At 42.1% G+C, this 23,270-nt stretch overlaps 1 protein-coding gene across 3 annotated transcripts in view; it reads left to right on the top strand.

Annotated features, from left to right (window-relative positions):
- Positions 1-23,270, top strand: part of RPS6KA2 (ribosomal protein S6 kinase A2) — a 428,828-nt gene that overhangs the window by 359,849 nt on the left and 45,709 nt on the right. For all 3 annotated transcript variants that reach the window (XM_060242135.1, XM_060242152.1, XM_060242144.1), the window contains 3 exons: positions 10,518-10,588; positions 15,038-15,126; positions 23,108-23,172. In XM_060242135.1, coding sequence (XP_060098118.1) covers positions 10,518-10,588; positions 15,038-15,126; positions 23,108-23,172 — 225 coding nt within the window. The remainder of the gene's footprint in view (positions 1-10,517; positions 10,589-15,037; positions 15,127-23,107; positions 23,173-23,270) is intronic.

Raw genomic sequence — 23,270 nt, 5'->3', positions numbered from 1 at the left:
GTGTTAACTGATGTAAAACAAAATGGGGGCTTAGCCTTACCCGATTTAGAAATTTATCATTTAGCATGCCAGACTCTATGGTTAAAGGATTGGGTAACCTTAGAGGATAGACGTATCTTAACACTAGAAGGATTTGACCTGCGGACAGGTTGGCATTCTAACCTCTGGTATACAGAGAAACCACCAATCTATTTTAGAAATCATTTAATCAGGAAATCTCTGTATAAAGCTTGGAATAAGATTAAGGATAAGATATATGGAGGTAAGACTCCAAGATGGATCTCGCCTTACGAAGCGGTTGTTTTGCCTCAACTGTGGGAACCCGCAATGGTGATTAGGTACAATGATTTACTTGATGAGAATGATAAACTGAGGAAAAAAGAGGAATTAGAAATTCAGGGAGTGAAGATAGATTGGTAAATACAATAAAGACAAAACCTTAGGTTTCACAAAATATAATTTTGACTTTGACAAAATTTTAATGGTAGAAAAACAAAGGATAATTAAGAAGGTCTACAATTATTTTCTACAAATTAAGTTAGAGGATGAAGTAATAAAAGAAACAATGTTGAAGTGGGCAAATAATCTGCAGAGATCTATTACGTTAGATCAATGGGCTATGTTTTGGAAAAATAATTATAAGGTTATTAAACCGACTAACTTTAGGGAGAACGCTTTCAAACTTTTTCATAGATGGTATGTTACTCCCGTACAATTGAATAAAATAAACCCAATTATTTCCCCGAAATGTTGGAAATGTAACGCACGGATAGGTTCTTTTTTTCATTTATGGTGGAGCTGTAATCAAGCGAAGAGATATTGGACTATGATACATAAACTACTAACGGAGGTATTAAATATAAATGTTAATTTTAAACCAGAGATAATGTTACTCTCGATGGTTCGAAATGAGCTCCCACGCGAAGATGAGTATATAGCTATATATATGGTGACGGCGGCAAGAATTCTCTATGCCGCGGCATGGAGACAGAAAGATATTCCACATCAAGACGACTTAATCCCAAAAATACTGAATGTAATGGAAATGGATATCCTCTCAAACATGGTAAAAGGACTATCAAAATGTGATGCTATAAAGAAATGGGAAAAATTTTATTTATGGTTAGAAAATAAGTGATAGATAAGGTATGGTTTAATGGAAACAGTGAATGCTTTTTGGAATTCATTGGGTACTTTGTTAATCTGTGTTAATTATAGTTTGTAAATCAAGTTAAAAAGAGAAGATGTTAGATGGTATTTGAAGATAGATAGACTATTAATAATTTATCTATGAAATTTAATAATGTAGTTTATTAAGGTATTTTGAATAACACAGTCCATTCTGATCCAAGATCAATCCCCCCCTAATTTAAATCTTAAGGGTGATTTTTTTTTACAGCATACATGCATTTGCAAAATGCCAATCAACAAAGGTCTCTTGGCAGCAGCACTGTGTCCTCCCTTGGTAGCAAAACATGGCCTACCACAGAAAAAACAAACACCAGCCAAGGTTACACCCGCTCTGTGGAGCCGGTCAAGAGAGCAACGCTTGGTATGGAGGTATGCCCTTTAAGTCCGGGAAGCACAGAGGCAAGAAACTCACAATGCAGAGGAGCACACCCAGTCCCCAAACACGAGGGCACCTCGAGAGCATCCAAGAGCGAGCCACGTTTCTTGAATTCATCTCTCCTGTCCACGTGGAGGCTGTGTATTTTCTACTGGTCACAACCTGTAAGGCTGCAGTATCCCAACTCCTTCAAAAGTAGCCCAACCACACACACGTGCAAGGCGCCGGATGCTCCTAGACCGACCTACGTGCAAGGGAGTCTCTAGCCAGAGCGCCTCTTGCGCCCTGGAAAATGTGCAATCTTGGGGGGAACCCTCTGATCGACATCCCCGCATCCTTCCCTGGGACTCCAGCTGCTCGCCGTCTGCGATGCCGTGTGTGCCTCTATCCTACCCACCCAGGGCTACTCGCTACCCGCGCAGAGCCTCTGCCTGCCTCGCGCCCTCCCCACCGGTTCCCCCCGCAGCCTCCACCCACCCTCGCCGCCGCCGCCTCACCACGCTCCTGCCCCAGGGCTCCATCTGCACACCCCCGCACTTTGTTCCTCCCCGTTGCACGTCTTTCCATGTGCCCTTCGCAGGACCGGGTTTTCCTCGACTCCCTCCCCTCCTCCGAGGCGGGTTCCATGCAGCCTCCCAAGCCCTCCGGCAGCGTCCTTTCCCTCACCCTCAAGAAGCTCCTCGCCCGCCACATGCCCCCTCCCTGCCTCCCCGCCCGTCTGCACTCCTCCACTCATCCATGGAGCAGTATCCCAGGATCACGACCTTCTGGTAGCGGACCAGCGGCATGGCACAGTCCCAGCGCCGAGCCTCGGGGAGGGGCGGCGGGGCTGGTGAAGGGTGGGGAGTGCAAGGCAGGCGGGCGGCGAGATAAAGAGCCCGCCGAAGTAAAGCCGTGGGCACCGCAACAAAAAAAAGTAATAAAAATTAACAGTAGGCGCCCGGCCAACAAACGGTTCTGCCGAACTGATAGCACATTAGGTATCGGTTCGGCAGAACCGGTGTGAACCGGCTGAATCCCACCACTGGAGTAGCCCTACGCACAGGTGGGGGGGAAAACCTGGGTCCTCCCCTTCCCCTCCATCCCTCTAGGCTTCTCCTTGGCCTTTCCCCCAGGGCCTCTCTTCTGCTGCCTGTCACTCATTTCACCTTTGACCAGTCTCACACAACCTGAACTGAGAGTGGGTATTTTTTTTACAAACCTAACTCACTACACTGTACCCTAACCCAACAGGTGCCCTGACTTCTTTTTAAAAACCCTCCCACCAAAACTTTTTTGTTTTTTTTGGTTCCTAACCTGTCCTCCTTTGGGTTGGGGTAGTAGTAGTCCGGTAAAGTTTGGGAGACTAGGTGATCCTGCCTCTACCTGGCTACAGTTTTTAAAAGTCTACCTTGAGATGAAGGCAATCCTTGTTATATCCTCCTAGTTAAACTTCTCCTAACTAGATCCTGGGGCAAACTGGATTTCTTTGCAAACTAGTAATCAGGTGTCCCCTATAACTAGAGAGAAGCTGTTGTTTACCCTATGGAAATCTAAGGATGCACCAGCTTTCAGTGACTGAAAGCAAGATGCACTGCAACCCTAGTCTCTTTAAAAGGGAGCCTGATATGGCCTAGTAGTCACATTGCCTTTTATGAGAAGCCTAAAATCTTTTTAAATTGCCCCATCTGGCCTAGTTGAATTTTGAAAGAAGATAAAGCCCTAAACTGGATTTTTTTTAAAAAAAATTTCAAAAAACATCCCTAAAAACACCCTTATTAGTGGGGCAGCCTATTTAGTGGCCCTAGTCAAACCGAAGGCACCCTCAGACTCCAAAAATAACTATAAAAACATGAAAGTGACCCAGCCCACACACCAACCAGAGGTAATTAAAAAAAAAAAAACGTGACAGAAAGAAACTTAATTTTTAACCAATCCCCCCTCCAAACCAGAACCAGGAAAAGGGACAACAGGACATTATGCAAAACCAACAACAACAGATCCAAATCACTGAGAAAAGGCTAAGAAACTCAACTGTTAAAAAAGTGACCTTTTTAACAATGAAAATTAGGCCAAACAGCTCCCCCCCCCCCAAGAACCAGAACCAGAAGAGAAAAGGAACAACAGCAGCACAATACAGCAGCAACAAATCAAACACAGAATCCTTTTAAAACAGTAAAAAACTTAACTTTTAACAATACAGGAACTTTACCAACCCCTCCCCGCAAGAAATCCAAGCCACACAAATCAGGAAAAGTAAAAGGACACTGCACTTTTAAAAGTCCTCTCACTAAAGTAAGATATAGGCAAATTGGCAACCCCCCACTCCAGGCCCCACCCCCAGCAGAACCCCCTAACCCTAATCCCAAATAAGATACCCAGTGCCCACCCACCCAAATTTGGATAAGTAAAGGAACTCTGCGTCTTAAAAAATCCTTTTACTTTTATCCTAACTAAAATAAAAACAAGAACCCCAAGACTGTCTTACCTTAGATGTCTTCTCTTCTCCAAGCAGGTCAGGCAAGGCTGAGAGAGAGCAGCAGCAGCTGAGGCCAAGGGCCAGCACAGCACAATCTCTCTCTCATACCAACACAGCAGCAATGGAATGGAGTCCAGCCAGGCAGACTCCTTAAAAAGATTCTCTGGCCCTACACAGAGCAGTTTCAAAAAATACCACTGCTCTGTGATTGGCCAGAGAACACTGTTTACTTGGACACCCAAGTAAACAAAAGAACAACAATGTTGCTGATGGCTGGGGGATTAGCCCAGCCATCAACTACACAACTGCCCTGCAAAGCATGTATTTGCAATGCATTTTGCAAATGCATGCTTTGGATTGGCTGCTGGGGCTCCTCTCCCCCTCCCTCCCTGATCCCAGGGAGCCGATGGGAGAGGCGGGAAAAGGCTTCCAAAGGAAGGAAAGGAGGCAAGCAGCTCCCCTGAAGCTGCCGAAGCTCCTTTCCTGCCTTTTCTATGGACTTCCGTATACTTCCGAATATTGATTCGGAAGTATACGGCACTGTATACTTCTGAATCAGGGGTAATTCGGAGGTTTCTTCGATTCGGCCGAACCGAATGCACACTCCTAGAAGCAATGTCCTCCATCTGTGCTGTCATTTCTTGTCATGTAGTGGTTTGATACTTCAATCACCTTCATATAATTCCATATAGGGATGCCAACCTTTGGGTGGGACTTGGGGACCCCCCCCCCCAATTAACAGCTCATCTTCAGACTACAGAGATCAGTTCCCCTGGAGAAAATAGGTTCTTTGGGTAGACTGTATGGCATTGTATCCCACTGAGATCCTTGTCCTCCCAGGCTCCATCCCCAAATCTCCAGGAGTTTCCTGAACCTAGCAACTTTCCCCTCCATCCCTGCTGGTGGCCAGGGGGCAGCTGGCATAGTAGTGATTCACTCAGCAACAAATTCAGTAAATATTCTGGTGGGAGGAAGAGTCATCTTAGCTTGCCTTTGGGGCACTTATCAGAGTGACTAGGGCTTAGAAAGGTTTGTGCTACCATAGTGTCCAAACCTCACTGTCATGGACCCTTGGCGAGCTGCCACTCAACAGGGTTTGTGTTAAAAATATATGAAAAACAACAATTAATATTGTGCAGCTGACGCCATTTTGGTTCCTGATTTACCAGATCAATATCCTAGAGGATTTCCTTTTCTACCTTGTGAAAACATTTGTCTCATTGTGTATGTTTTGGCATTGTAGAGCACTTGACAAAATTCTCATCTCAATATTAAAAATTAATTTTTCTGAAGGCAATTCAGTCTTTTAATATCAACAGATGTAGGATTAGATTCAGACTATTAGTTATACAGGGTAAATGATATTTTGAGATAATTTCCACTTGTTTAAAAAGGAAAAAGTAACAATTCCTTTGAAGCTCATTACACTTCTTGCCAAGCATGTTTACTTTTGTACTGCTTTTTAAAAAATCCATTTATCTGTGGAAGCAAATGTAGAACAACACTTCCTTAGGGCTCATATTTCTACTTTTATTATTTGCATTTACCAAAATGGAACTGAGAGATGTACTCGAAGCTATTTAAATTAAATTTAGTATCTCATTATGATTTATTTTAATCAAAGCAGAACAGATGTTCACACAGCACTGGCAATGCTTAGACCAGCATCTAGAGAAGTAGATTTGTGAAAGAAAGAACTGGATGATAAGGGAAACAGAAGGGTGAGAAAGAACGTTTGAAGGCCAAGAGCTCTGAGCACAGAGGGTGGTGGCACATCTAGCTATATGCCTTCTAGCCATTGCTTTTATGTTATGGAGTCTGGCAAGAGGCCTCCCACCCAGTAAATAACAATGAGATTTTGCAGCTTATATATTGTTTTATTAATCATTTTAAGAAATAAATGGGTTGCTATGGTATAAAGAAATCCTCTTATACATGAACTTAATAAGTGGGTCAAGCAAGTAGTAATTTCAGCCAGTATCCTGTCCCCAAAACATCCAGTTTGGATGTTTTAAGGGTCTTTTATGTGCCCCAGACTGTAACAATTTACATTATTAGGAGTGTCCCTACAATGAGTTTGCTAAGCTTGCCCACTTAATAGCTGTTGATATTTTTAGCTTCCATTAATTTGTACATTATCTATTAAATCTATTAAATCTCAGTTATTAAATCTCAGTTATAATTTCGGCAGTTACTGTTTGAATGACAGAATTCTCAAAATCAACCTATAGAACCAAAATTAGTTCAAAATTTCTCCTCCCAATAATATATAGTATATCATGGGAGAGGTACACAGTGAAACAGTGTTTCCTTTAACTGTTTTCTGTTTTTGTTAAGCTGTCTCTGTGTTCATTTTGGAAAATACTTCTCTGAAACTTAACTTTCATATGGCCCATTGAAAATAATGGGACTTACATGCCAGCAGGAATGTGATCTCATCTTATACAGTTCCTGGTCATTTCATTACAAGATGACTCTAATTAATTAGCATAAGAAGAATTTTACTGGATCAGATTAATCTAGTACAACATCCTTTTTCCAACATTGGCAAGCAGATGTTTCCAGGAAGCCTATAAACTAAGCATGAAGGCAACCATTCTCTACTGTTTGTCATGAACAAGCTACAGAATACATTGCCTCTGAACTTAGAGGTTTGTTTTATTTTTATGGCTCATAGCTGTCAGTAGATTGTGCTCCAGGAAGGTGTCTAATCATTCATCAAACCTGTCTAAGCCAGTAGTTCACCATCACTCAGTCACAAGTAGAAGCAAATTCTGTAAGTTGGGCTGCTTCCACATGGGAATTCCCTCCACCCCCAACCTGACATGCTGATTTTGAGCATACCTCACTGGCTTCCGCCTTTAAATCATATCAAGGAGAAACCTCCTGTGATTTGGTTCTAGCTGAAACCAGAGCGGAACAGGGGCACTGATACTGGTCCTGAGACCACTGCAAAGGCAAGGCTAAGAAGGGGACACAAGGGTTACCTACAGCTCCAGAAGCTTGGCTGCTGGTCACTATAGCTGCAGGGCTGAGCTTCCTTAGAGTGGCAAGCTGGCAATTTTGTGGCTTCAAGCCCTGGCAGGCCAGAAACCAAAGCAATGCCTCCACAGCCCAACCACAGCCTGATGGGATCAGGCCAGGGAAGAGGACAGAGTTGACTACAAGGGGGCACAGGCCATTCCCAAGCATGATGATGATGATATTGGATTTATACCCCACCCTCCACTCTGAATCTCAGAGTAGCTCACAATCTCCTTTACCTTTCTCCCCCACAACAGACACCCTGTGAGGTAGGTGGGGCTGAGAGAGCTCTCACAAAGAGAGTTGCCCTTTCAAGGACAACTCCTGCGAGAGCTATGGCTGACTCAAGGCCTTTCTAGCAGCTGCAAGTGGAGACGTGGGGAATTAAACCCTGTTCTCCCAGATAAGAGTCTGTGCACTTAACCACTATGCCAAATTGGCTCTCTCAGGGATGGGAGGCAATATCCAAGATTGGCTGCTTCTAGGATTGCCAGGTCCAACTCAGGAAATATCTGGAAACATCCTCTTTTTTGGCCTACTCTGGCAGTTGCACATCCACTAAATGAATCATACCCTCACAAGTCCCCTTGTCAGGCTTTGGAAACATTTCCAAACATGTCTTTTTAAAGGGACACACACACACACTCAAAAAGCAGCCAAAATAAATAGTTTGCAAGCCCACACTTTTGTGTGATCTCACTGGGGTAATTCCCTCACTGGAGTTGCTGAATGTAACCATCTGCTGTATTTCAACCAGCTTCTTCAAGCGTAAGAACACAAACACAGAGCAGCCTAGGGGGTGGAGTTCCCCCCCCTTTCATAATTAGGTTCTAGCCAACTCTTTACTATCCATTTTTCAAAAGAAAGGACTTCTGAAGTGAATACAAAACAAACAGAAGGACTATGCTGGTTTCTCTGCCTGCTTGCCCCACCCCCCTGCAACTCAGCATGGCTGAGACTTAAAGGCACATACACATTTGGAAACACAAACAGTTGCAATCTCTCCTAACCATACCAAGATTTAAAGGCACGTGGAGGCTGTTGGGGTGGGGCTTCCCTCCCACCAGCTAGCTGGTTGGTGTGGAGGATCCTGCAAAACTGGGGGATCCCCTGCCCAGAGCTGTAGAAAAAAGGAGGAACTCCCTATATTAAAGCAAACTTATAATAGAAGAAACGTCAGGGTGAAACTATTAACACTATCCTATCAAAGCATTTATTACAAGAAAATAATAATGGGGTGATGAGAAAAACTCTGTAGCCTCTGCTTCTAAACCGTTTGTAATAAGAAATACAAGAATGCACTCAGGCACTTTAACATAACCTCTTCTTCCATGCAGGCTTTTTCCATGCAGACTCTTAACCTTTAAATAGTGCCTGCGTGCACTCTAAAAGTGCCTATGTGCACTCTGATTTATTCTACTGCAGACTGTTTGGATTTATTCGATTGCAGACTGTTTGGAAAAAGAGGTTATGTTAAAGTGCCTGCGTGCGCTCTTGTGTATTCTTTTGCAGTCTGTTTAAAAGCAGAGGCTTTGGAATGTTAAAGTGCCTATGTGTACTCTAGTATTTCTTATTACAGTTTAGAAGCAGAGGTTACAGAGTTTTTCTCATCATCCCATTATTATTTTCTTGTAATAAATGCTTTGATAGAATAGTGTTAATAATTTCACTCTGACATTTCTTCTATTACAGACCTGGGGACTGGCAAGCCTAGCTACTTTTCTGTGAACCAGGGAAAGTAGGAGGGGACTTGCAGAGACTGGGAGGAGCTATTTAAGCTCCCCCAGCTCAGAGCCAAGACTGTCAGGGCTGCTTCTCTTTCCAGGGAGCTGGCTTAGAAACAGGGGCAAGAGAATAAAGGAAGGGTCCTGACTGGAAAAGGTGAACCAGGGTGAAGATTAAATCCCGTCTTCTGCCAGTATAAGACCTCTGCAGGGCCTTATCCATAGGGAAGCAATTGTATACTTTGCATGAAAATGTTTGTATTTTTTGTCTTTACTGATTCTAATTTCATTTGGTGACTATTTGTTTCAGTGTGAGAGAAAGAGAAAGATCTCTCTCCTTGTCTGGTTGTTTTCTTCCTTACATGCAAAATATACACGTCTCTATTTTGTCCTGTATTGTCCTTAACCTATCCTTGTTGAGAAGGAGCTTAGTTCCTTGATCATTTTGGTGAATTAATTAAACAAATAAATAATAATAATAATAATTTTTATTTATATCCCGCCCTCCCCGCCAAGGCAGGCTCAGGGTGGCTCACAGACATGGAAAATACCACGATTACAGTTAATACATTTTACGATAAAATACATTAAAATACATTAGATAAATAAATTAATTAATTAAAATCACTACAGTTAAGGTGCTATAATGCCAGACAGTGTATATCAGATGGCTAGGTGTCATTTCAGGATTCCGTCTTATAGGCCATTTGGAAAAGGGTAGTTTTGCAGGCCTTGCGGAACTGATTATAGTCCCGCAGGGCTCGAACCTCCGCTGGTAATTGGTTCCACCAATGAGGAGCCGTTACTGAGAAGGCTTGCTCTCAGGTTGCTTTCAATTTGGCCTCCCTTGGTCCAGGGATTTTTAAGAGATTTTGGGAGCTAGATCTCAGTGCTCTCTGGGGGGGTATATGGAGAGAGGCGGTCCCTAAGGTAGACAGGTCCTCGGCCATATAGGGCTTTAAAGGTAATAACCAGCACCTTGTAACAAACTCGGAACACATTTGCTATGCCAAATGCAGTCACATGAGAGATTTCTATAAAGACACTATGGATATTGGCCATTTCAGTACCAGCCCCTTTCCTGGTAATCCCTAACACTGAATTTGCCTTTTATCTGCTGTTACCACACACTGAATTAATGTTTTAATTAAACTGTCCATGATGGCTGTGCTCTTTCCTGTGTAGCCACAGCGAACTCACACTTATTAGCAGGGGTCACTTTGTAGACAAATAGATGGTGGCGCTCATCCAGGGATTGTTATGCAGCTGCTCCTACTATTCAGTGGACAAGATGGGGAGGAAGAGGGGGAACCCTCAGAAAGGTTCAGGTGCTGCGCTCCTCTGAGCTCCTGCTGAATCCAAGGCCTGCTTATTAGTATATTTATGAAGTTATACTTAGGTATACAGAACCTTATTTGCCATTTTGTTGTCCATCCAGTTTATAATTAAGCAAAATGGTAAATTCTAGCACATATCCCTATTTAATGATTTTTCTGTATTTTGTCCCTGTCCTGTGTTTTTGCTATCATTGATTTATGGTTTTCTTTGATTTCCCCAGTATTTTCTGACTTCACTGTGACTGGACATCTTTAACTTTCTTGATACACTCTGAGTGCTAATTTTTATTGGAATGGACTGAATAGAAAGCATTTTAAGAAAAGAATCCGAATCCATGCTGTGAAACTTCATGTCATGTCTCCTGTTAGATTCATAATCAATTGATAGTGTCTTTGTTCATTTACAGTTTGAAATGCTGACGGGATCATTGCCATTCCAGGGAAAAGACAGAAAGGAGACAATGGCTCTCATTCTTAAGTGAGTTGTAAATTCCAGCTTGCTTGCCTGGTGTTCTTTTGTTCTAAATAATCTATTTGAGCTAAGCATTTTTACACATATAAAACATGTGGGAGAAATTCACAGAGAAATTAAGAATTTCAGATGTTCATTACCCAGAAGAGTATTAGAGGGACATCAATCTAAGGGGATGTGAACATGCTGAAATGTGTCAGATTTAGAAATGTGTCAATCTAAGTTATTCATTATATAGCTCCATCCCTCCCATTTGGACAGAGGATTCATGATGTTGCCCCTGATATTGTCTGCCCATTCCCCAGAGCTATAGCAGCTTGACACATCATAAGTAAAACGTTGGTTTTAAAATTAGTTCTGCACAGTCTTACATAATTCTGGTCTTCTTTTGCTCCCAAGTTGGAACAAGAAAAAAGAAACTTCCAGATGTTGTGGGTGTAGTACTTTTGCAAACTGGAGACATACTGAATTAGCATACCTGTCTCCCTTGGGACAGTTCCAGCCCTGTGATTATTCCATCTACTACTCCAGATGAGCTAGCAGCATTAAGCAACTTAAAACAAGTGACAGGCATGAAAAAAAAACCTTCATCCATTTTAATGACTATGTTTTCTGCAAAGTGCCAGTTTTATTATATATATATATATATAAAAATTTTTTATATTAGTTGATTAGTTAGTTTATTCAATTTTTATACCACCCTCCCCACCGAAGCAGGCTCAGGGCAGCTCACAATTCATAATAAATCAACATCAATATAAAAACATTAGACTAAAAATGACACTTGGAAAGGAAAGGTCCCCTGTGCAAGCACCAGTTGTTTCCAACTCTGGGGTGGCATTGCTTTCACAACGTTTTCATGGCAGACTTTTTATGGGGTGGTTTGCCATTGCCTTCCCCAGTCTTTTACACTGTCCCCCCAGCAAGCTGATTACTCATTTTACCGACCTCGGAAAGATGGAAGGCTGAGTCAACCTTGGGCCGGCTACCTGAATCCAGCTTCCGCCGGAATCGAACTCAGGTCGTGAGCAGAGAGTTCAGACCACAGTACTGCAGTACTGCTGCTTTACCACTCTGCGCCATGGGGCCGCTAATGACACTTAGGTGCTATTTAAATACAAATAAATAAGTAGGTTGCATCCAAATAATCTTAACAGGTACCATTCACATCTAGTGGTCTTGGCGATGGCATAGCAGGTTTGGTGGTACAATAATTTCATCTGGTTCTATAGTTAACAATCAAACACAAGATGGAATAGTGCAGTCTTACAGGCCTTGTGGAACTGGACAAGGTCCCGCAAGGCTTTGACATCTTAGAATCATAGAGTTTGAAGGGACCTCCAGGGTCATCTAGTCCAACCCCCTGCACAATGCAGGAAACTCACAGACACCTCCCCCTAAATTCACAGGATCTTCATTACTGTCAGATGGCCATCTAGCTTCTGTCTTCTGGGAGCTGATTCCATCAATAAGGAGCGACAGCACGTGTTGTTTTAAGTCTTGCCTCTCTTGGCCCAGGGATTGATAACAGGTAAGAACATAAGAGAAGCCATGTTGGATCAGGCCAATTGCCCATCCAGTCCAACACTCTGTGTCACACAGTGGCCAAATACAAACACACACACATATATATACACACACACACACTGTGATTAATAGCCATTGATAGACCTCTGCTCCATATTTTTATTTAACCCCCTCTTGAAGCTAGCTATGCTTGTAGCCGCCACAACCTCCTGTCGCAGTGAATTCCACATGTTAAACACCCTTAGGGTGAAGAAGTACTTCCTTTTATCCGTTTTAACCTGACTGCTCAGCAATTTCATTGAATGCCCACGAGTTCTTGTATTGTGAGAAAGGGAGAAAAGTACTTCTTTCTCTACTTCCTGCATCCCATGCATAATCTTGTAAACCTCTATCATGTCACCCCGCAGTCGATGTTTCTCCAAGCTAAAGAGCCCCAAGCGTTTTAACCTTTCTTCACAGGGAAAGTGTTCCAAACCTATAATCATTCTAATTACCCATTTCTGCACTTTTTCCAATGCTACAATATCCTTTTTGAGGTGCGGTGATCAGAATTGTACACAGTATTCCAAATGAGACCACACCATCGATTTATACAGGGGCATTATGATACTGGCTGATTTGTTTTCAGTTTCCTTCCTAATAATACCCAGCATGGCGTTGGCCTTTTTTATTGCAATCGCACACTGTCTTGACATTTTCAGTGAGTTATCTACCATGACCCCAAGATCTCTCTCTTGGTCAGTCTCTGCCAGTTCACACCCCATCAACTTGTATTTGTAGCTGGGATTCTTGACCCCAATGTGCATTACTTTGCACTTGGCCACATTGAACCTCATCTGCCACGTTGACGCCCACTCACCCAGCCTCAACAGATCCCTTTGGAGTGCCTCACAATCCTCTCTGGTTCTCACCACCCTGAACAATTTAGTGTCATCTGCAAACTTGGCCATTTCTCTGCTTACTCCCAACTCCAAATCATTTATGAACAAGTTAAAGAGCATGGGACCCGGTACTGAGCCCTGCGGCACCCCACTGCTTACCGTCCTCCACTGTGAAGACTGCCCATTTATACTCACTCTCTGCTTCCTGTTAATTAGCCAGTTTTTGATCCACAAGAGGACCTGTCCTTTTACTCCATGACTTTCAAGCTTACTAAGGAGCCCTTGATGAGGAACTTTATCAAAAGCTTTCTGGCAGTCAAGGGGAACAACATCTATTGGGTCTCCTTTGTCCACATGTTTGTTCACCCCTCAAAGAAATGTAACAGGTTAATGAGGCAAGATCTTCCCTTACAGAACCCATGCTGAGTCTTCCTCAATAACTCGTGTTCATCAATGTGCCTACTCATTCTGTCCTTGATAATGGTTTCTACCAACTTTCCCAGAATTGAAGTCAGACTGACTGGCTTGTAATTTCCCGGATCTCCTCTGGAACCCTTTTTAAAGATGGAGGTGGCATTTGCTACCTTCCAGTCCTCAGGAACGGAGGCAGATTTCAATGAAAGATTACATATTTTTGTCAGGCGATCCACAAGTTCAACTTTGAGTTCTTTCAGAAATCTTGGATGTATGCCATCCAGACCTGGTGACTTATTAGATTTTAATTTGTCTATCAGCTGTAGGACCTCCTCTCTTGTCACCTCAATCTGACTCAGGTCTTTCAACACCCCTTCCAAAATAAGTGGTTCTGGAGTGGGCAAACACTTCTCATCTTCCACAGTGAAGACGGAGGCAAAAAGTGCATTCAGCTTCTCAGCCATTTCCCTATCCTTCTTCAGTAATCCTTTGACCCCTTGGTCATCCAAGGGCCCCACTGCCTCCCTGACTGGTTTCCTGCTTCTAATATATTTGAAGAAATTTTTATTGTTGGTCTTTATGTTTTTTACAATATGGTCCTCATAGTCCCTTTTTGCCTGCCTGATCACAGTCTTGCATTTGATTTGCCACAGCCTGTGTTCCCTTTTATTAATCTCACTTGGACTAGCTTTCCATTGCTTAAAGGAGTCCTTACCTTTTACAGCTTCCATTACTTTGTTTGCTAACCATGCAGACCTTTTCTTATACCTGTTTGTGCCTTTTAAAACTTGTGGTATATATTTTATCTGAGCTTCTAGGATTGTAGTTTTAAATAGTCTCCAAGCTTCCCCAAGGGTTTTGACTGTATTTACCTTTCCTTTCAGTTTCCTCTTCACATGCCTCCTCATCTCAGAGAATTTATCCCTTTTAAAGTTAAACGTGGTTGTGCTGGTCTTTTGGGGCAACTCTCTATTTATACAAATGGTGAAATCAATAACGCTATGGTCACTGCTCCCAAGCGGTGCAATCACTTTTACATCTCTCACAAAGTCTTGTGCATTACTTAGGTCCAAATCCAGGATCGCCCCACCCCTGGTAGGTTCTGAGACCATCTGCACCATAGCACAGTCATTGAGAGCATCTTGAAACTCAATCTCTTTCTCTCGACCTGAACACAAAATCTCGACCTGATTTTGAGCTCCTGATCAAAGTACCCTCTGGGGAACATATGGGGAAAGGCAGCCCCTGAGGTAGACAGGTCCCAGGCCATATAGGGCTTTACAGATAATAATTAGCATCTTGTAGCCAATCCAGTATGCCACAGGCGGCCAGTGTAGCACTTGCAGCCCAGGTTGTATGTGCTCCCGCATGGACAGCTCCAGCAGCAGTCTGGCTGCCACATTCTGCCTATAAACTATCTTGTATTATATTGTAACTATCTTGGGATTTTGAAGTAATTATAAATGAATAAATTAAAATATCTAATATGCTGGGAAATTCCTTTGTGATTCAAGGGATGTATATTTGTGTATCCATTTTTTCATCATTTAATATTTGTAAATAAATTTTAAAATATAAATAAACAAAAATTTACAAATCTGCCTTTACATTTTCAAATATTCTTTTCTTTCAGAGCCAAGCTAGGAATGCCTCAGTTTTTGAGCATAGAAGCCCAGAGTTTGCTACGAGCTCTTTTCAAAAGAAATCCATCGAACAGACTAGGTATGGGGATGTGTTTTATTTCTTGTTCTGCATAATACAGTGATAAATTTCAGTCAAATGTTAATTTCTAGTTTGTTTTCCATGGCAGTTCATTTACATTTGTTATTAAATATAAATAATGACGCCAAACAATGTTCTGGAAAGCACTGCAAGGTAACCAAGAATTATTATTATTATTATTATTATTTATGATGTGCTGGGCTTTTTTAAAGGGTAAGACTGATTCATAGAGCGCAGGTGTATTAGGGACTGTTAAGCTCCATGCAGCACAAGTCAGTGGCGCAGGAATGAGGTGTACAGACTCCATTCCTGTGTCGCTTGCTGCTGATATGGCAGGGATGCTTTTACACACATACATATGGAAGTAACCAAGTGCTTTGCATGCATCTCTCACTGTCCTGTGCAGGGAACAAACTGCAGGAAAGATCCTCACCCTTGTTTTCTGCTAATGAACTTCTAGTTGCATCTTGTTGGCCTCTGTTGGGTGAAGGCTAGATGGACTTGGCCTGATACAGCAGATTTTTCTAGTCTTTTATTGTACTTATATAAATAAAGTTCACATGTTGCCAGAACAGATATATACTTCCTGGGTGCTACTGGAATTTCTCTCCTGAATTGGTTTGAAATGTATGAAGACAACCTCACTAGAGCTCTCACAGCCCAGTTTTTTGTCCAGTGAGGTTCAGCATTGTTCTGTGTTGGAATACTCTTGAATCCATGTATGAAATTTTGATGCTTACATGTAAAATTACATGAGAGGGGATTTGTTTTTGGATTCCCAATACAATGTTCAGGATGACCCAAAGGAATCCAGTGCAGTTTCACAGAGTGATGTGCTGTGAATAGTCAAATGTATTGTTCTTCTGCAGACCAACATGGTCAAACAGAAAACATAAAAGAAGAGAATACTTACGGGGAAAAGAAGAAGTGGACCTTGGATTTTGTTATGGCGTGGGGAAAAAATAGTTGTTTAGCATTAATTGGATTATAGAGTTAACTGATTTCAGCATCCCTGGACATTTTGGCAACTTTTATTTAGAGAATCAGACACAGGTCAGTGTGAGTGTGGTCAGACATGAAAACTGGCTAAGCTCCATTACCACTTTCTGACTGAGGGTGGAAACAAACATGTAGAGCTACATTAAGTAAATAATGTGACCTGGTCTGAGCCAAAGGGAAAAACAGGCAGAAAAGATGATTTTCTGCTAGCTTACATCCTGTAGCTGTTTCAGCACTTGAAGTGGCATGACAAAGGCCAACTATATAGCAACTTTGGATCCACACATCCACCCAACAGACCTTGCTTTAATATACTGGCAGACAGTTGTTAATGGGATTTTTGGCAGACTAATTTCACTACCATCTGGCTGAGCTATAGATCTTTCATTTCTTAATGACATGAATCCTGAGGTGGAGCAGGAAAGCTCTCAGATTTTGCTTCTCTTTGCTTCTGCATAATTCTTTACCATTTTGCTAGAAATGCCAGTGTGGAGGGGGGATAATAAATGTTTGTCTAAATTTTTTTCATAATGCCATTTTGTTTCATAAAAAGTGTGTATCTCAGACATTGGGGGTGGAGCCAGGAGCAAGGATGTGAGAAGCAGAATTGAAGGGAGTTCTGACCGTCACATTTAAAGGGACCACACACCTTTTAAATGCCTTCCCTCCATAGGAAATAATGAAGGACAGGGGCACCTTCTTTTGGGGCTCATAGAATTAGACCCCCTGGTCCAATCTTTTTGAAACTTGGGGGGTATTTTTGGGGAGTGACACTGGATGCTATACTGAAAATTTGGTGCCACTACCTCAAAAAACAGCCCCCCCAAGCCCCAGATACTTGCGGATCAATTCTCCATTATTTCCTATGGGAATAAGTCTCCATTGGGAATAACAGAGTTCCCAGCAGATATTTCCCTCCTCTCCCCCTGCTTTCTGATGACCCTGAAGTGGGGGGAGGGCCTCCAAACCGGGGGATCCCCTGCCCCCACCTGGGTATTGGCAACCCTCTCTACCAACCTTTTTTTTAAAAAAAAATACTGGCAATTTCTAAAGGCTTCATCCTAGTACAACATCTTTCCCTAGGAATGTTTATGAAATGATTCAAATGTCCATGCAGAAAAGATTTAACAAAATTTATGGTCCATGTTAATTTTAAGAAATATCTATGAGTAAGGGTCATAAAGAATTTGGTACCTTGCTCATATGTTTATTCTGAAAAACAAACACATATTTCTCTGACTTATATCAGTTTCATGTATTCACACCAGGTAAAAAGGCCAGCCCAATATGGAGAAAACTTTATAGGCCAGTTTTAGATCTCCTTGAGACCACTCTGAGTGGCTTGTCAGGGGCAATTCTGGGATTTATTTAATTTACCATAAATTAGGGTTGCCAAGTCCGACTCAAGAAATATCTGGGGACTTTGGGGGTGGAGCCAGGAGTAAGGGTGTGACAAGCACAATTGAACTCCAAGGGGAGTTCTGACCATCATGCAGGGATCATGCCCCTTTTAAATGCCTTCGCTCCATTTGGAATAATGAAGGATAGGGGGCTCTTAGAATTGGACCCCCTGGTCCAATCTTTTTGAAACTTAGGGAGTATTTTGAGGAAAGTCACCAGATGCTATGCTGAAAATCTGCTGCCTCTACCTCAAAGCACAACTCCCCTAGAGCCCCAGATAATCAATTCTCCATTATACCCTATGGGAATAGGTCTCAATAGGGAATAACTGAGTGCCCAGCAGATATTTCATGGTTCTTCCTTAGAGGAATCTGTTTACTTGTCAAGCTTGGTGATCTAGCTTCTCAGTCCAAATGTGTGTTTATATTTGACAAAAGTTATAGTCCAGTGCTTGCACGTGAAAGCTCATACCTTGAATGAAACTTTGTTGGTCTTAAAGGTGCTACTGGACTCTAACTTTGTTCTGTTGCTTCAGACCAACATGACTGCCCATCTAGATCTGTCTGTTTGACTGTACATGAATTTTCTTGATGAAGAATGAGACAGATCAGCAATTTTATATGGGAATTTCAATTAAATAGCTTTTGCATATTAATATCATTTTCAGCATATGGAAGAATTGTGCATCCCCATTTGGTATCCAATATTTGCATCATTTTTCTTTCTTTAATTATTTCAATTAGATTTTTGTGCTCAACATCAAATTACTGCTAAAGCACCAGGGCAGTTTTTGATGAGGGTGTCAGTAATAAATAGAAGTGAAAGACAAAAAGAAATAGTCTTCTGATTTCTTTCTTTTTTTTTAAAGCTATAATATCTTGTACTGTACTTAAAATAACTCTTCTGCACTGTTCTGGCCAATGGTAGCTCCCTAGTCCAAGCATTGTGGTTGCTATTTCTCTTATCACCTTTAATCTCATTTATGCTTCCTATTGTATCAAGGACAAGATGCCTGTTTTTTAAAAATAAAAACACCACAATTCCATGACTGAATATAATTAACTAAGTTTCTTTCTGTATTTGATTTTAAGTGTGAAGCGATCTCAAAGCTTAGTGTAAGCCATTTTTAACCAGGTCCAGGATCTTGGTTACTGGGAAATAAGGAATTGTTCTGGCATTAAGAAAATGGGCTTCATTCTCTGGTTTATGGTGGCAACTAGGGTTTTTTTTTTTAGCAGGAACACACAGCAATGCAGTTTCGGCTGGCTTGGCATCAGGAGGTGTGGCCTAATATGCAAATGAGTTCCTGCTGGACTTTTTTAAAAAACAAAGAAAACCCTGTGTGAAACAGTGGTTATGTCAGGGGATGTGGCCTAATCGGCAAATGAGTTCCTGCTGGGCTTTTTCTACAAAAAAGCCCTGGTGGTGACTAAAATTGTGGGGTTTATGTACAGCATATAGTTCAGTTGACTAATTTGTAATGAATTTAGTTAAATCCATGAGTGAAAAAAGCACTATTTGAACAAGCCCATCCTTTTGTTGAGCTCACAGGCTCAAGTGCACACTAAACATGGAGTGTATTTAAAGTTTCCTAAGAACAAAGTTGTGGATCAAAATGTCCTGTTGTTTACCTTGTTCATTTATATCTCTTCAGTTTGCTCTGCATTTAAAAATACCAAGATACACAAAACCCAGAATTAAAGCTATATATCTAAAAAAAAACAACAACAGCTATCATGCCTGCTCAAGACTGACAATGTCACATTATCAGGGTGCAGGCAGGTGGGAGTCCAAAGCCAGTCCAAGGTCAAAGTCCAGAAAGTTAAGCAGGAGCCAAGTCACCAAAGCAAAATCACAAACCAGAATCAGAAGTCAGTGTCCGAACACCGAAGGGTCGGGGTGCCAAGGAATTCAAGCAGGTCAGGATCAGAAGGAGCATGGATGCAAGTCTGAGAATAGACTTGTTGCTCCCACAAGATTACCAGGTCCTGGGTGGGGGAGTTATATGGGAGCCTCAATCAGCCTTCTCCCTGGGTGGCAGTGACTCTGCTAGAACTCAGGGCTGAGAGATTTGAAGCATCAGCATGCCTCATGTCTTCGCTCTGAAAGTTCTTTCTTAAACCTGCTTTGAACTCTTGAGATGGGAGGGGGAAAGCTTGGAGATTGATTGTCGACAGCTGACACTGGTGCCTGGAATGTGGGGAGAGTGATTGATGGGCCAGCTGCTGGTTGTTCGACTGAGGAACTGGCTGGCAACTCTTCCAGGTCTGTTAACCCTTCCAGCTCCCCCTCATCAGGGCTCATGACAGACAGCCACACAGATAAAATACAAACAATATTTGTGTTTGGAGCAGAAAAATGATGAACAGATGGTAGGAAGCCGTTCTTGATCACTGCTCTAGCAAACACAGCTAACATCTTATATGCAGTGAAAGCAGATGTCATACTTTACAAAGTCATTTGTTGACAAGACCTCTAACAAAACAGTCTGTTTCTTTTCCAATAAGAACAAATATTACAAAGAAATAGACTGATATTCTGAAGGCCTTTGTGCCACAAGCAGCTGGGTATCTTTTAACTCTACTGAAGAAAGTGGAGAGTGCTGGGAAGAAACACAGCTTCTCACAGGAATGGCCCACAAATAACAGCACTGTGCCTTCATGTTCCAAGTGTTCCTTTCTATAGAAGGATAATGGAAAACACTAGTGAAAAACAAATCAACCAGAATAATCAGAAAGTTGTTTAATTATTACTTCTTGGAGCTGCTGAATCAAACAAGCTAAATATACTGAAAGGGACCAAAAAAGGAGATATAAATGGACTATGAGGCAAATAGAATGAAAGAAGTAGATGTGCGGTAATAAATACACACATAAACTGAAAATCAGCGTATATTACACAATACAGAAGTCCTTGTGTCCACTGTGAGGACTTTCAGTCACATGAGTTTGAAAGTTCCATGCTTCCCAGGCATGTGGGGGACCAGTTCTGATCAGGATCATGGCCAATGTTTCTGCTAAGCTGAGTTAGTATGAGCTAGCTCACAGTTTTTCAGCCTCCAGCTCACACATTTTTGTCTCAGCTTGGGAAAAATGGCCCCAGAGCAAACTAATTTATGCAGTGGCTCACAGCTTTAAAGCTAGTAGCTCACAACTTTAATTTCAGTGGCTCACAAAGTAGAATTTTTGCTCACAAGACTCCACGGCTTAGAAGGAACATTGATCATGGCACACATGAAGAAGTGCTTCAGCTTCCCCTGTGCCATTTTCCTGAGCGGAATCAGCCCAAGAGGTTACAGTTTGTTCCCATGAACATAGCCATCATTATAGGTAGGTTTCCTAGATGAGCAAACAGAAGCTCCCCAAAGACAATCCAGAAAAGGAGAGCAGCATGAGCAGAATCCCTTTTGCGTGCATGCCACAATCCTGAACAGAATCAGGCCCCCATGCCCCTAGGAAGCGTAGAACTCTCAGTACACGTGTGATCCAAAGTGCTTGTGACCGCTATAGAAGCCAAGATGGAAGCCTCTTGAACCTTTGATAAGCAAAAACAACTCTCTATGTAGATGCAACTACCCAAATGCACTGTGATGTTGAATGTTTGGTCTTGTATTTAGAGCTTAGAGAGAAGATCATTTAGAGCCACTGTGTATGTGCTAAGTGTCATAAAGTCACTTATGGAGACCCTATGAATTCATGATTTCCAAAATACCCTATCGTTAACAGCCTTGCTCAGGTGTTGTAAACTGAGGTTGATGGCTTCCATGATTGAGTCAATCCATCTCATGTTGGGTCTTCCTCTTTTCCAGCTGCCTTCAACTTTTCCTGGCATTATTGTCTTTTCCAGTGACTTTTGTCTTCTTAGTGCCATTGATACCATTATTTTACCTGGATTTAGGAGAGGAATTAAATTAAACAGGTGCTCTGAAGTTTTAACAGCTTGAAATGTTTTCAGGTTGATGAATATTAGAAGAAGAAGATGATGATATTGGATTTATATCCTGCCCTCCACTCCAAAGAGTCTCAGAGCGGCTCACAATCTCCTTTACCTTCCTCCCCCACAACAGACACCCTGTGAGGTGGGTGGGGCTGAGAGGACTCTCACAGCAGCTGCCCTTTCAAGGACAACCTCTGCCAGAACTATGGCTGACCCTTAAACTCTTGTTAGTGCATGTTCAGATAGACTTGTGCTTTAACTTTGATAGAGATGCTTTGGTTCCTCTATAATGACAGTAGAGTGATGTGTCACATGACAGTATGTCACATGACTGCTGCATCCTGAACTTAGCTTTGATCTAGTCAAGCTAGACCACAAGGCTTCTCTGAATCTTCCTTCTCTTCCTTTGTCACCCATTACGAAGCAGGAATAACAGGCAACTTGTGTAAAGTGTGCATATTATTCTGTGTTTTAGTTTATAGAAATATGAACTATCATGATTTTCAGTGATTAGTTTCGCCCTCAAGAGAGAAGCCATGGCAAAGCTGAACTCATAGCAGACAATATAGTCTGCGTGATAGGAAATGAGTAATAGATTGCTTTTCCTGTTTGTATTGTTTTTCTGTGGATTTTAAATTAAGGTGGCTTTTAAAAGTGTAAGGGACTTTGAGACACAGGCCATACCTAATGAGATGGACCAGTGATCTGACAATGTAAAAGACAGTTTCATGGAAGGGACAAATCATATGATGACTATGTATGTACTATTTCTTCCTAGAGTTTTAAAATATTGTTTGTTAGTATGTGACCCTTACTTTGGAGCAGTAGTTCCCAACACAGTGCCCGTGGGCATCATAGTGCCAGCCAGCACTTTTTCTGGCACCCTCTAAATGCTTTTAGAAAGTGCACAGGGCTAGGTGGGGCTTTTGCCCAGCAAGGGACCCTGCTAAACAGAGCTTCCACTTGAATGTTGAAGAGATACTATTCGATTTATCTGTAACCTCATTTCTTGACATTTTGTGGTTGTCTCTGTTCCCTGTAGCAACTGTTTTGTTATTGTGCCCACCACCCTGTATCAGAATTCCCAAGGTGTCTGTGGGCTCACAGTGTTGGAGACTCATGCCATGGAGAAATCCCTGAACAAAAATACCTTGACGCATTCCACAGTAGCAGTTGTTCCGCACCACCACCACCTCCGGCTTCTCCTTTCCCTGGATCAAGCCATCAATTCCTCACCAGTTGCTGCACAGCTGCATTTTGACCTGTGGCTCCCTCCAATTCCTTCCTCATATCTTCCTGATCTTGCTTTTTAGAGATCGGGAATACCTAGGGAGCATTGGAGGGAGCCGTGGGTCAGAATGCAGCTGCACAGCAACTGATGGGGAATCAATTGCTTGATCTGGGGAAAGGAGAGGTTTGGGGGAGTGGAGCAACTGCTACTGTGACTTTCTGTTTCCAAAGGGCTAGCGGTCTCATGATAGTAGGATGATGAGAGTTCTTGGAAGATGGCAGAGTCATTTAAGCATTGGTGGTTGTGCATTCTGGTACTGCTGCTGTTACTATACTCATTATTTTAATATATATTCAGTACCAACATAGCTATTTTAACTTCCCTTCCCCCCGTCTTTTTTGTTGCTTTTTGCAGGTGCTGGCTTTGATGGTGTTGAAGAAATTAAACGGCATCCATTCTTTGCCACCATAGACTGGAATGTATGTAACTAAACAGAGAAAACAATTGTGTTATATGATTAGTTAGCCATGAAGCCCAAAATTTAACATTTGTTCTGGTACAGGTCAACCAATCACTT

Source organism: Heteronotia binoei, chromosome 1, assembly GCF_032191835.1.
Source record: "Heteronotia binoei isolate CCM8104 ecotype False Entrance Well chromosome 1, APGP_CSIRO_Hbin_v1, whole genome shotgun sequence".
Classification (NCBI taxonomy): Eukaryota; Metazoa; Chordata; class Lepidosauria; order Squamata; family Gekkonidae; genus Heteronotia; species Heteronotia binoei.
Note: the sequence above shows the minus strand (reverse complement) of the source record. Positions and strands in the feature narration are given on the sequence as shown.